Consider the following 13,812-nt stretch of genomic DNA (forward strand, 5'->3'; position numbering starts at 1 on the left):
GAAGATTTCGTGTCTCCACAGCTTTCCCACTAGACTAGAAATGCTTTTGTTCCTGCGAGACGGCATCTCAATGTCAGGTCTATTCAACACACAAACTTGGGTGAGGAGACAACAATGCTCATGAGCTGCGCAAAATGGAAACACACCTGGAAGAGAGAAAGATGAATCTGCACTTTTTGAAGAAGCTCCTATCATTAGAATGAATGGGCACCATCTTGGAACAAACAGTGTGCAACCAGCTGTGATTGTTTTCTGGCACATCCTGTAAGGTGAGCCTCTCAGGCACACAGGTGAACTGCCACGTCCACGAATAATAACCATGATTTGGAGCAGGAAGAATCTGATAAAGCCGATAATTTGGCCGATATTCCCGGCATCTTCCTGTCTGCGAGTTTTGTATTATGACAAAGAGATGATAGTGTTGCGTTTAGTATTTGAGAGATAACTTTTTGTGTGGAGAATTGAACAGAAAACAGGTCAGATGTGACATGAATACCACCAGCTATCTGTAAAATCAGCTGTTTTTTGGGGTTTAGCCAACATTTTCCTACCCTATCACCAGAATAATGACTTTTTCGTGTGGAGAACTGCTTCCTTAATAAATATATCTCATCGAACATAAATAATAAATATGTAAAAACACAAAGTCTGTCGTGCATTTAAGGTCGGAGCACACCGAGTGCCAGCGCTGACTCTCATTTCAAATGTGGCAAGAGTTCATTTCCCACTTCACCTAAATATGGGCTTCAATATTCCCGGCTAACAAATAAGGCCTCTGGGTGGTGAGACAGCGAGGGGTGGAGCCGTGGAGGAGGCCGAGGAGAGGAAAATGTCATGAGGTTGAGGAGGGTCAGATGGTCGCGGCCCCGCAGGAGGACTGACGGCAGAAGCACACGCCTCTACTTTGGAGTTGGCTCCATTTTGTCCGCCCTGTTAGAATGACTGTAACTCAATAAGATCTCACAGCCTGAGGCTCTGTGTACACCATGTGACCTCATCAAGCACCAGTGTGTCAGTGTGTGTGTGTGTCTGAATGTTCATTAGGCTTGTATGTGTTTGCTCCAGTTCCTCTGTACTCATTTTTAGGAGCATGTATGTTTGTGTCCGTCTGTTGCGCTGCTGGGTTCCCTTCTTCCCGTGTGTGTTTGTGTGTGTGTGTGTGTGTGTGTGTGTAAATGTAAGAAATGTAGGAAAACATAGTGCTGCATGTGTGTGTTCCCTCATTTGCATTATACAACTTCTGTTATATCATCTTTAACTGGTTTGATGATGTGAGGTGTTTTTACCGTCCATTAAATTGTTCTCGTTGAATACTTAATTATTCTCAAGCATGTTCTGCCGTATTATCAAACTAACAAATGGCGCCGAGTGGTCTTCAACAGCTCATTGAGTCAAACATGCATAAAGAGCTCAAAGGCCCTTAACACAACTTTATGAAGCAGGAAGAAAAAGGTATTGATACGAGAAGGAACAGGGTGTGAATTCTCAGTAAGTCTGGGTCATTTAAATTGAAACCGAAAGCCGATCGCAGTCGATACAAGCAGGAGTTCTGTAATCTTTGTTGGCACCAAATTCATATTTAGACTCAGATATGACTCACGACTCAGGGTTTCGGCCCTGACGACAGAGAATCAGCCTCATTTTCTCACAGGAGCTTAAGACTTTTGGGTGGAGTCCTGGCAACTGTCAACAAGGAAAGAAAAATTGCTCCACGGTTTCCCCCCCTTCCCCTCCTCCCCTTGCTCCCTAAACCGGAATTTGTTCTCTTAGCGCAACTCAACCGGAATCTCCTGCAGCAGGAAGTACACGCCGGCCTATCTCCTCTGGCTGAGAGAGAGAAGCACGAGGAGAGTGAGAGACAGGAAGAGACGTTCTGAGGGTCACCATGGGTGGAGAACCCCCGCTGACAAACGGCAACAATCAGCCACCGTCGGGCCTCGATGTACAGAGTAAACTAGGAATAAACAACAATGAAACAATAAAAAAAGAACCAAACTGCTTGGTGACAGGTGAAGGGGGGGGGGCTGCTGAGAAATAAAAGGAAATGTTGGAAGGAGTCAGTGGGATGTTGGTGGAAGCACTGTGAAGGAAACTACAGGAAGAGAAGATATAAAAAAAAAAAAAAAAAGGGGAGTAGGATGTCTGGTATTTAGGTGCCTCGTTCCTGGAAGTACGGAGGGGTTTTTCTAGTGAAACTTACCGTCTTAAGCCGCTTCACTGCATCCTCGCAGATGTGCATGCCTCGGGACTCCTCCACCTCCACATGTCCCAGGTACTGCAGGGTAGAGAGACAGAAAGAGAGAGAGAGAGGGTGAGTAATGCTGGGACAGACCTTTCCCGAAGTCTAAGGTTACGTTAATAAACTCTGCAATGAGATCGGGTGTTTAAATGAGTCAAGACGCTCTAACATCCCCTGGTAGGCCGGCGCTGCTGATTTACACACCTAGTTAATTACCATGTTGAGGTCAAAGTTCAACTGCTCCCTAGTTGATATCTAATTTTTTGTCTATGGAGAAAAATGCTAAACACCTCCCCGGAGAAATATAAATGTGCGAGTGGGTAAATCTAAACAGCAAGTGTGTAATTCTATGAGGAAGTGATTATATGAGAAAAACAAACGCATAAGAAAGGCAAAAGAAGCTGCTGTATATTTTTTGGTACGGTAAATCTCAACAATATAGTTCTCCAAAGCTTCCCGCAGTTGATCATAGTGGGACATAGTGATGGAACGGACCGTAGCTGATCTGTGAGATCGCCATCTGCCGGTATTCGGTAAAAACATGCAATGATTTTACATTGTGAACAACAAATCTGGGTTGAAATCTACAGGAGGAGAGCTAGTAACGTTAGCAGCACCGGAGCTAACAGCTAACACACGGAGGTTCCATTGAGTTACATTATGATGAGTGATAAAGTTGGTTGAAGGAGATGTTTTCACAGGAATATAAAGATATTAAAGAGGGAACTATGACCTCCCTCCACTGACAAAAATATAGAGTGTATAACAGGGACCTTCAAGGATAAAAAGCAGAGGTCCTACTATGTATGCCACATTAATAAAGACACATAATTAACATAGCAGCCATCTAGAATCTAATGAATAATGAGATGAGACGCATCAGGATCTGTCAGACTCAGCTCAGGGGTCCAACCGTGGAACAACCCACATCAGGACATCAGGATTATTAACTGCTACTGAATACGGAACAGAAGAGTCCGCCTCCTCCAGCTCCAACCTCCGCCTCCTCAAAGACCTGAAGCAGCATGTGTCACTCCCAAGTCACAACCCTGACCGCCCCAGTAGCCATTGTGCGTTCGGGGCCGGGGAGGAAGTCCTTACCCTTTCCGTATAGACGCACACGCACACGCACACAAACACACACACCAGGTGACGCCCCCCCGCGCGCTTGTCACCCCCCACACCCTGCGGCCCTGCTATTTTGAAAGTGTGACGCCACAGCTGTTAGTCACACTGTCGGCGTGTTGGAATACACATGTGTATACACAAACACACACAGAGACACACACACACACACACGTTAACACAGGGACAATACTGATGCACAGGCGAGGCTGAGGGTTAGCGAGGACATTGAAAGCAGCAGCGTCGCTAACGGGGGGTCAGACGGGGCTGAGGTGAGATGAGTAAACGCAGGGGAGGCTTCAAGTGTCAAACCACAGATGCTTCATGTAGCATCTCACTCCGTCCTGTGAGCAACTAGCCGGCAGCAACAATCTAGAGGCTTAAACATTCACAATGACACAGATGCAATCAATCAAAGCACCTTTTTAATACCAAATATGAGCATCTCCTGAGCAGTCTGTTGTACATGTGTGGGGTAATTTGGTGCTGAAACACAGGTTTGTTTGTGGGCCCACTCCGGGATTAATTCTAATCCCACAGTGGGCTCGGATTAGATTCAGTTTATACATCACGATTCTTGTGTAATTGTTCCGTCACTGTTTGTGTTTGATGAGGAACGACGAGAGCTATTGTATTTACATTTCCCTGCTCTCTGGGTTGATTTTCCAGCTGTAGAGGGCCAGCAGTGGTAACACCATGTGCAACCCTGGGATGTACTTAAATTCACATTTTTTGTAAACATTTGAATCAGCCGATGATAAGGAGGACAGGGGTCAAGACAACGGACTGACAGTAAAAAAAGAACAGCCCTGTATTCACATTTTATCTTATCGTGAAGAAATATTCAACTTTTGGGGAAATATGTAGCTGGAAACCGCTGTTGGGTTGATACGGCTTTAAAACAGGGGAGACAGCTGAAAACACCATCAGCACCTCCATCTCAGAAGCCCTGAAGGTCAGATTTCTCATTCATCAATGTAAATCAACTGGACTTGGCTTTGTTGGTGTAAATCCTCTAGATGTTATCCAAATGGGTTCCAGGAATTCATTCATGGTATTTGGCCATAAATCAGTTTTAGTGAAAAGATTGTGTCAGATTCAACACCAAGTTCATGCTGTATGTGAACCCTTTAAACTCATTTCCAAAGCGTGAATAGCTGCAGACAAACCTGCACACGTTCATTTCCGTATGAATAAGTCTACATAGTTTAAAAAACGCACCAAGGACATCTACATGCAGATCATTCTCTGTTGTAGTTGGGAAGCAACACGCATAAGCAATTTAATCTGATCTCGCATCCATCTCCAGCCTTCAGCAGTCTCATAAGACTGACATTTCCATACAAAGAAGCAAATCAACATTTTCATGCCTTTGACAATCACCTTGAATCATAAATAATAGTCTGTCACTGCAATTTCAGATGGAAAACGACAGACGCAAGCAAAAAAATAAATAAAGTAGGGGGTAGAAAATGCAGATGTGGTAATCATACTAGGACTGGGCTTTTACAATGCTTGTCAGAGGGCGCTATGTAGGGGGGGGAGCTCCAAGCCCCCAACATTAAAGGCTCATTTCACCCCATCTTAACTCCAGCGCCGCTCCACCTCCCTGTTTTTTCCCTCCACACCACTTTGAAAACAACCTTTCTTCGCCTCTGCATCTCCTCTCCTCCCCCTCTATTGGTTGCTCTTTAGTGCGGCAGTCAGTGATTATTTCACTGCAACTACTTAAAACACACACACACACACACACACACACACACACACACGACTGTGCTCCCAGGAGGCACCTAGAGCAGGAGACGGGAGCAGGAGGAGGGGGGGGCAGCATGGTAGGTTGCACCGGCATGATGAAAGCCAGTGCAGAGGAAAAAAAAAAAAAAAACGCTGGTGGAGAAGTGTGTGTGTGTGTGTGTGTGTGTGTGTGTGTGTGTGTGTGTGTGTGTGTGTGTGTGTGTGTGTGTGTGTGTGTGTGTGTGTGTGTGTGTGTGTGTGTGTGTGTGTGTGTGTGTGTGCGGCTGCAGAAGTATGTGAAAGGAGGCATGACAATGAGAGATAAGATGATTTTCTTTTTGACCACAGAGGCTGATCTGTTATTTACCGACTGCTTACGGGAAGATTTTTTAGAACAGACGCTGCAACAATGGTCCTTTATCTGAGTTAAAGTAATGTTTGGTGGTTACAGTTACAAAGCGGTCTTTTGTTGCCGTATGTAGGCAGAGCACCTTCAAGAAAATGAAAGAAAACTGCAGTACTTTAATGAAACCTCTTTTCTTTGACAAGACAATTGTGTCTCTTTAAGGACAAATACCAAAAGACAATGTTGCCTGCTTGAAGACAGCTGGGAATCAAAACGAAATGTGAGAAGAAGTAGTTCAGATACATTTAAAAGACGTGTGAGAAAACAAATGGAGCGAAGAGGACAGCGAAGAGGACAATTTATGGGGAGCAGGTGGGGGAGGGAAGGTGTGTGTGTGTGGCGAGGGGACATTTGGAATACAGCTTAGAGTAGATCTTGAATCTAGGGCGTAACACACACACACACTCACTCACACTCACACACACACACACACACACACACACACACACACACACACACACACACACACACACCTTCGCTTTTAATATATATATATTTTTTTTCCAACATCAACACCATAACCTGTACACTTTCATGTAATGTAGCCTACAATCCAAATCCGTTTGGCCAGCCACAAGGTTCATATATTCGTAGGAGGACTTTCTCTTTCTCCACTCCGTGGTTTTCAATTCCCCTTTATTCTGGGTGAGGAGAGCGTTTGGGGCCAATGCGATAAGAGGAAGTGTTCCGTTGCAGTTCTGTTTGCAAAAGTGGAAGGTTTTGTTGCCAAAACACAGCAAACTGTCCACTCCATCAGCTGCAGCACAGAACTGAACGTACATACGGTGTGTAGAGAGATACCGCATCGCCTACTGAGTCGCTGTTTTTCATCAGCTATAATGAAACATTTTCTTAAATTTTGTATCGTTGGCTTGATGATTCAAGTGGTTTTGATTGCACATGGAGGCCAGAAAATCAATTATGTGTGCACACATCCCACAGGTTTGGAAGGCTACAGCAGGAAAAAAAACAAAAAAAAACCTAGATAAAAGCGGTGCTCACAGTCTCTGAATTCTTATGATTAATCACAAGAGGCGTCCTTGGGGAGCCCGGCAGCATCTCAGAGACGTGAGTGCACTCTGTGTGTGTGTGTGTGTGTGTGTGTGTGTGTGTGTGTGTGTGTGTGTGTGTGTGTGTGTGTGTGTGTGTGTGTGTGAGAGAGTTTGTATATCTCTGAGGTTTTGTATAAAAGGTGTATTCATGTGTGAGGGAGAGTCACCTTGACCGCAAAGCTACATTTGCCGCTGCGGACGGCCTCCTCGTCCGTCTGCCACTGGTGCGGCCGACTCGACTCCGGCACGTAGACGTCTTTCTTCCGGCGGAAGCTCTGCCGTAGCTTATTCATCGCTGAGCTCCCTGTGAGTGGAGAGAGAGACTTTATTAATCTCCCGGGGAGAACATTTGGGCAGCAGCAGCAAAACAAAAAAAAAGTAAAGCATCGACTGGAAGCAGAAACACAAAAAAAAAGGAAAGGAAACATATTAAGTAATGATTGTATGTTTAGGAAATGTACCAATTCACGTGCAGCCAATAGTGTATGTCAACACAGTAATGAGTCAACTTCCTGTGTTTGATAACGGATAAGAAGCTGGTGAAATTGCTGCCAGACTACCGTTTCATACGTCCTGTATTGTGCCTGTAAATAGGAATATTTTAAACACTGACATCAGTGCGCAACACGATAAACTGTCGTCTCTCTGACTCACCGGGAGGAACAAAAGAGTTAAAGTAAGAGTCTTTGTAACGTTAGGAGGCAAGCCAGCACAAATAAAAAAGGGAACAGAGGACAGTTTGCTGCCGTGCGGAGAGAAAAATGTACCTCATTAATTTACCAGGGCTACTATATTATTATAATTATTAATAGGCAATCCAGAATGTTTGTATTCACTGTTAATTATCACAATTTCTTATTTTGCCATTTTAATATTTGCAATTAACATCTTGGCTACTGAATTAAGGCTTCTGCATGACATGTAATGACCTTATTTCCAACTTTAACATCAATTGTAATAAAACAAATTAAACTTCCAAAACTTCCCATTCTAACTCAACATAGTTGACAAACCCACCTTACTGGTCCAGCTTCAGACCAGTAAGGTGGTTTAGGGGCTTTATGAGTAACATTATCAGTGTGTTTACTTCTGGTTTAACATCTGAATAAATAGGTTACTAATCTGACTAAACTATTGGTTTATTTTACACTGGTGTGATCATCTGACAGCTCACGTTTGTTGTCCTGTCAGACCTCTTTAATGATCTCACTGCCTTCTGGGAACTGAGCAGTTACTTTGTTCGATGTAATCAGAACTAGGGCTGCCCCCTCTTAGTCCATAAATAGGGATTTAGGATCTTCTTTGTTCGAGGGCAGCCTTAATCATAACCAACGTTAATGAGTCAACAGCAGGTTCCAACACTGACATTCTCAGAAAATCTCAACGCAGCACAATTAATTAGGCTAAAAGCACGACTTTAAAACAGTGCATGTATGTCTTTCTTGGCTTTGGGAGGAGATTAGGCAGAAGAAAAAAAAAAAAACAGCAGAGACCCAATTAAAAGTTGCTGATCCAAACTAGAAGTGAGAGGTGCATCCATCACAGAAAGCCTGGCTCACGTCTCTCCCAGCAGAGCTCATAACTGAGGACCAGAAGTCATTCAGCCATGCAGTTCTGACTTTTTAAACATCGAGCAGCACGAATACTCCTTCGCTAACAAGTTGCACCCGATAACTTCTGAGCTGATGAGGATCGAGCGGGATTAAAGGTCGATAATCCAGGAGAGCTGACTGTCCACACACACGAGAACAAGCAGAACATAGCAGCGTTCACTCGCACACATATGCACCGACTAACCCCCCCACACACACACACTCTCACAGGACCGAGCTGTCTGTTTGCATAATGAAACCTGTCCTGGGAGCCCGTACTGGATGGGGGTAGTAAGTGTGTTTGAGGTGAGGCTCTCTCTTATCTGTCCGTGCCAGGCTCCAGCTCTCTGGGCAGCACACAATGGAGCTTTCATCCCTGACCAGGCCACCGAAACACACACACAACACACACACACACACACACACACACACACACACACACACACACACACACACACACACACACACACACACACACACACACACACACACACACACACACACACACACACACACACACACACCAAACTTCCTACTGTCACTAAAGGGGCGACCTGCAGTGGACCATGGACCCCCGGAAAGCTCTCAAGAGCCTGAGGCTGCTTCCAAACTAATGCGTTTTCATTTAAAACTGACTGCAAAGACCCAATCAAGTAGCCAACGCCGGTGGCTACATCATCGCTTTTAAAACTTTTGCGGTTAGGGTGGGCCACACTAGAGGAAGACCTGACTTTTTCTAACTTATTTATCTTAATAACTTATTAACATATCTGTTGTTCGGTGCTCTTAAACACCGTAGTGTGGACGCTCGGTGTAAACGTAGCAAAGGAGATGGTTTTAACATGGAAACGTAGTAGTGTGGACTAGTGTGGATTAGCATATTTCTGCACTTCAAATGGCCGGAGTGCACTTTAAAAAAAGACACGTGAAAAAAGTTAAACCTGCTGCTTATTTTTAAAAGACAACTAGACTTTAGAAACTAAGTACGACTGCTAAATGACGGTCACTTAGGCATATAAGTGGAAGCACAGACAGCTTTGCAAGTCAAATTCGAGAAGAGATTTTGGCTGTAGTTAGTTGGTGGAGTTTTGTCGCCATTTTTCCACATGTTGTGTGACACATCCAATACCTATTTTTCTACTGTGTGGTCTCACAATCATGACCCCTGAGCCAAAGTGTAAGCAGACACACAAATTGACAAGGTGAGCGGTTGTAAAAGGGGCAGAATTGGCGACTTACGAGGTGTAAAGCGGGGGGGCTTAGAGGTGTGAAAGCACCTGTTTTGTAGTACGAGCCAACAACCTCTGCAGGTGTCACAATAAAAAAAAAAAAAGGCACCCAGTCCGACTCCAGTGTGCCTAAAAGTGTGTTTGACTGTGCACGTATATGCAAGTTGCAGCCTGCAGTGGAGTGAAGTGTTTGAAAACAAGGCGACTGGGTGAGAGAAAAAAAAAAAAGAAGCATTGCTTCATCCCTCACTCCCGCTCTCTCCTATAACACACTGGTTTATTTAGGTCATATCATGTTTGGGCTCACTGCGGTGCCAGTGACAGGCTGCATGCTTCCAGTCTGCAGAGTGAAGAGGAGGAGCAGCAGGGAAACACATTTGTCTGCTCCGGAGCACCTCGTCTCTGGTGCAACAAATTAAAAGCATTAGTTTCCGATAGGTTATGCAGGCATCTTTAGTAAATGTTGTCATCTTGAATTCAGACTAGACTCCAAACACATCTTCTAAATACGTAAACAGAGCTTGTGGTTTTTTTTTGTTTTTTTTACACACACACACATCTTTAAGAAAACTGGTTTGTTTGTGATACTGTAGAAAGGCCGGTTGGGGAAGTTTTAGTTTTAGGTAGGCGGTGTTTTATCAAAAACAGTCATCTCGTTTTCTTATAGCCTCTCCAGAATTTAAAACAGCTGTGTTTTGGTGTTGGAGGATGAAGAAAGAAAACAAGAAAAACCATTAAATCCTCACATTACAGGAGTTGGAACCAGAAAATGTTAAAGCTGCACTAATCAATATCGCTGTATAAACAACAGATTATATGACTACTTGTTTGTAGAGGCATCGGTCATAGCGTCAGACCCAACATCTCAACAGCATGAGGACTCTCGGCTAAAAGGAACGGCTTAGCGCTGCCACACGTGTTTTTCTGTTTAATTAAAATGATACATTTTAAGCATACTGTTATTCTACAGTATTGCTCATACGGTTAGCTGTTACTGACCACAAAAAAAAACATTTGCAAAAGAGATTTGGTGTGTTTTACACATATTTGTAATCCTTAGGGGTTAAAAAAAAACCAAATCTGAATCCAGAAATTGAAAACCAAACATCTACCCAACCTACTATATAATATAATAGTCGAATAGTTGAGTCCAGCCTTAATCCAATGAGGGTAACTTGACAACTCTTTGTCTTGTGCCTCCAGTGTTTGTTTGTCGAGTCTTTGCAGTGGAGCAAGTGTTGTTTTTCCAGTTTGTGACCAGCCGGTTATTGTATAACTTCTCCGAAAAGAGTTTTTGACATGTGGGGTTGGTGAGGAAAGCCTCTAAAACAACTGATGGTAAATTCTGGGATGGAAAAAGCCACCAGCTCAGACTGAAAAGCAGAACAAAAGGACATTTCCTGCCACGAGATCTCATTTTGGAAAACGTGGGACAGACAAGAGGAGGAACACTTGTTTCATACCGCAGGCCGAGGTCTGAACATTAATGCCCCTAAAACTGGAATGCCTCCTCTCACAGCACTTTACTAAACTCACCTTCTAAATCACTTAACACTTATGCCAGCTCACAACCCACACACACACACACACACACACACACACCTTCTCTCTGGCGTGCTGCAGAGTCTAGGAGAGACGAGTAAGAGGAGAGCAGGAACGTAAGTGAAAGCACATATACTCGTGCGTGGGAAGGAGAGCGTACGTTCGCTGCATTTGTGTACATACGTGCATGAATGTCTGTGCTCGGCCAAGCATATGCACCTGCAGCGTGTGTTCAACATGAGCAACCGTTTGCAGGAATGTGATATGAATACCCCGACAAGCAGTTAACATTTTCTTCACTAAAAAAGGCATCCAGCTGTAGTTTTTTTTTACCCCTTTTGACCGCTTTCAGGCTGACACAACGGCCTCGTATAGATCAACACTTGCCATTTATTTGAACCAGCATAGAGCATCCAAACCTCGACTCGCTCTGTTTATGTATTGCTTTCAAATGAGAGCATCTATCATAAAAAAATGTATATGCCAAGTGAAAAAACTTAGGAAGTATTCACACTTTATTTCGAAGGGAACTGAACTACAGACGCAGAGGGAGGTCTGTGTCAAACCGCGACAAACAGAATTAAGCTGTGCAAGCAGACGGGTAAGTCCCAACGTGGGTTGACCACATGTTCACATGTTCATTATCCCAAGTTAAACATGGAGTTTATGTATGAAATCTGCATTAACAGCTGTGTGACAACCATAAGAATCTCTAATGTGTGTATGTGTGTGTGTTGTGTTGGCAGCGTGGTGAGCAGCGATGGGGATGGAGGCCAGGCAGAGCACAGAATGAGCAGTGAGGGGGGAGTGTTCGGGTGGGAGGTTGGCTGGGTGTGGGTCATGTGAGGTGGGTTTAGCCAGAAAGAAGAAAGGCAAGGAGGGAGGAAAGGTGAGAGGAAAAGATTTAGCACCGAAATCTGCCACGGTGCAGTGAACAGAAGGGGGAAGTTAGAATAAGTGTCAGGAGCGATGGAAGGAAGTAAAATAATTAGGATGGAGAAGAGTAGGAGGTTAGGATGAGGAGAACAGCTGAGAGGTAGCTCAAAACTGAATTAAGCTTCCCTCAGGTTTGCATTCGTTCCAGCCTCATTAAAATAAGACACATTTCCTCACAGCAACAGAACGTCTTCAAAGTTGTTTTTAACTGGATTCAAACTAAAATCAAAATCAATGAAAAATAAGGAGGCGAATCAAAACTGCAGCAGAACAAACAGTAATAGCCTCCGACTCCTGGCGAAAAAACTTCACAGATTTTATGATCTTTGTGAGCATTAATGGGCCCCGGCGTTAGACTTTCAAGTGAAGCAGACAAACGCGGCTAAATATAAAAACAGAGTGATTCCAAACATTCTGCCGTTTGTACATCTATAAAGAGAAGAGCAAAAGCCACGGCGGTACACAACACAACACAACGTTTTCCCAAGTGAGTGGCCCTCCTTATGCAACATGCACTGTTTTTGTGTCTGGTTTACTAAAGTTACTGTCTTTGGAATTTATTTATCTGCCTCTTCAACGAATGACTTCTTGGTATTGTTGAACAGCAAGGTAAATATCCTACTGAGGTACTTTTTTTACTTAGAGTCAACGGTTGCATGACAGGTGTAATCTTCACAGATCTTACTCACTTACACATTGGACAAAAACATTTCCAAGCACCAGCTGCTAGAGAAGCAAAAGATTAAAACACCACTTTGGCAGTTTTAATTTACTTATTCTGAACTACATAAAGGGTGTAGTATTAGTTGTTGCACTTATTGTATTCGTATTAGTTTGTTGCACTTATTATTGTATTATTGTTGCACTTATTGTATTCGTATTAGTTTGTTTCTATACTTTTGCTCTGGTTTATGCTTTTAGATGCTTGTTTAAGAAAGGAGATGCACTTATGACTTCTGGTGACTAGTAGTTCTCTTGAATACCTATGTTGAATACACTGATTGTAAGTCGCTTTGGATAAAAAGCATCTGCTAAATGACTAATGGAATATAATGGGTGTAAATGGAGGACAGGGAGGCAGGGAGGGGGTTGGGGGGGGAGAAAAAAAAGGGGGTAAGGGCTTTGGAGTAGGAAAGCAGGATCTGAACCCTGCTGGAGCCGTCACAGCTCCGACAGTCTGGTGCAGTGAGGATCTCTGGCTGTTCTCCTACCAACACTAATGAGGGCGATTACACAAGGACCATGTATACGCTCTCTGTGTTCATGTACACAGAAATGAGCAGTAATGAATGACAAAAAAAAAAAAGCATGGAGCTCTCTAAAGACTCTCACGTGCAATATCATCAAAGTACTGACAGGACAATAATCACGGAGTCAACGACGGCGGTGAGTAGTAAGTCGGACTCTTAAAATAGAGCGTAAGAGAGGAAGACTTTTTCCTTCAGTCAGTGCTGTGCTGCTGCCCGGAGAAGCAGGGAGGGATTTCTGCTGCTGGCTGTAGATGTAACAGTATTTGAATAATCTCTCCAGGAATGGAAAACTGATTAATCCTTGCAGAAGGATCCTAGGGATGAGTACTGCGGTTGGGTTACAGAAAAAAGAGACGAGGGAGGGAGGGAGGGAGGGAGAGGCTAGGAGAGGGAGTGAGCGTGAGAGAGAAAGAGAGAGAGAACGGGCAGCGAGTCAAGACCAAAAAGGCCTCACTGTCTCCTTTCATGACTCGCCCCACCGCTGTGCCAGCCGATACTCTTCATCCCATTCTGTGCTGCTCTTGCTCAGGGAACTCCATGTTATCTGAGTTTATTGTTTGGAAAGCAACGTAGATAATATAGACTCAATCAATAAGGCCGGCCATGCGTAATGCAAAGCAGCCCCCCTCGCCCCGTTATCGGGGAGCCGGGCGACTTGAAGGTGATAGCGCCTCAGTTTGTTCTGCTCCCAAACGGCCATATGAAGA

The 13,812-nt window shown here is 44.1% G+C and overlaps 1 protein-coding gene across 5 annotated transcripts in view; it reads right to left on the reverse strand.

The window, feature by feature from the left end:
• numb (NUMB endocytic adaptor protein) overlaps positions 1-13,812 on the reverse strand; it is a 41,991-nt gene that overhangs the window by 10,568 nt on the left and 17,611 nt on the right. For all 5 annotated transcript variants that reach the window (XM_054613702.1, XM_054613699.1, XM_054613700.1 and 2 more), the window contains exons 2-3: positions 6,724-6,860; positions 2,201-2,275 (exon numbers count right to left, since the gene is read on the reverse strand). In XM_054613702.1, the coding sequence (XP_054469677.1) occupies positions 2,201-2,275; positions 6,724-6,849 (201 nt within the window). In that variant the 5' untranslated portion in view covers positions 6,850-6,860. The remainder of the gene's footprint in view (positions 1-2,200; positions 2,276-6,723; positions 6,861-13,812) is intronic.

Source organism: Anoplopoma fimbria, chromosome 15 (assembly GCF_027596085.1).
Source record: "Anoplopoma fimbria isolate UVic2021 breed Golden Eagle Sablefish chromosome 15, Afim_UVic_2022, whole genome shotgun sequence".
Classification (NCBI taxonomy): Eukaryota; Metazoa; Chordata; class Actinopteri; order Perciformes; family Anoplopomatidae; genus Anoplopoma; species Anoplopoma fimbria.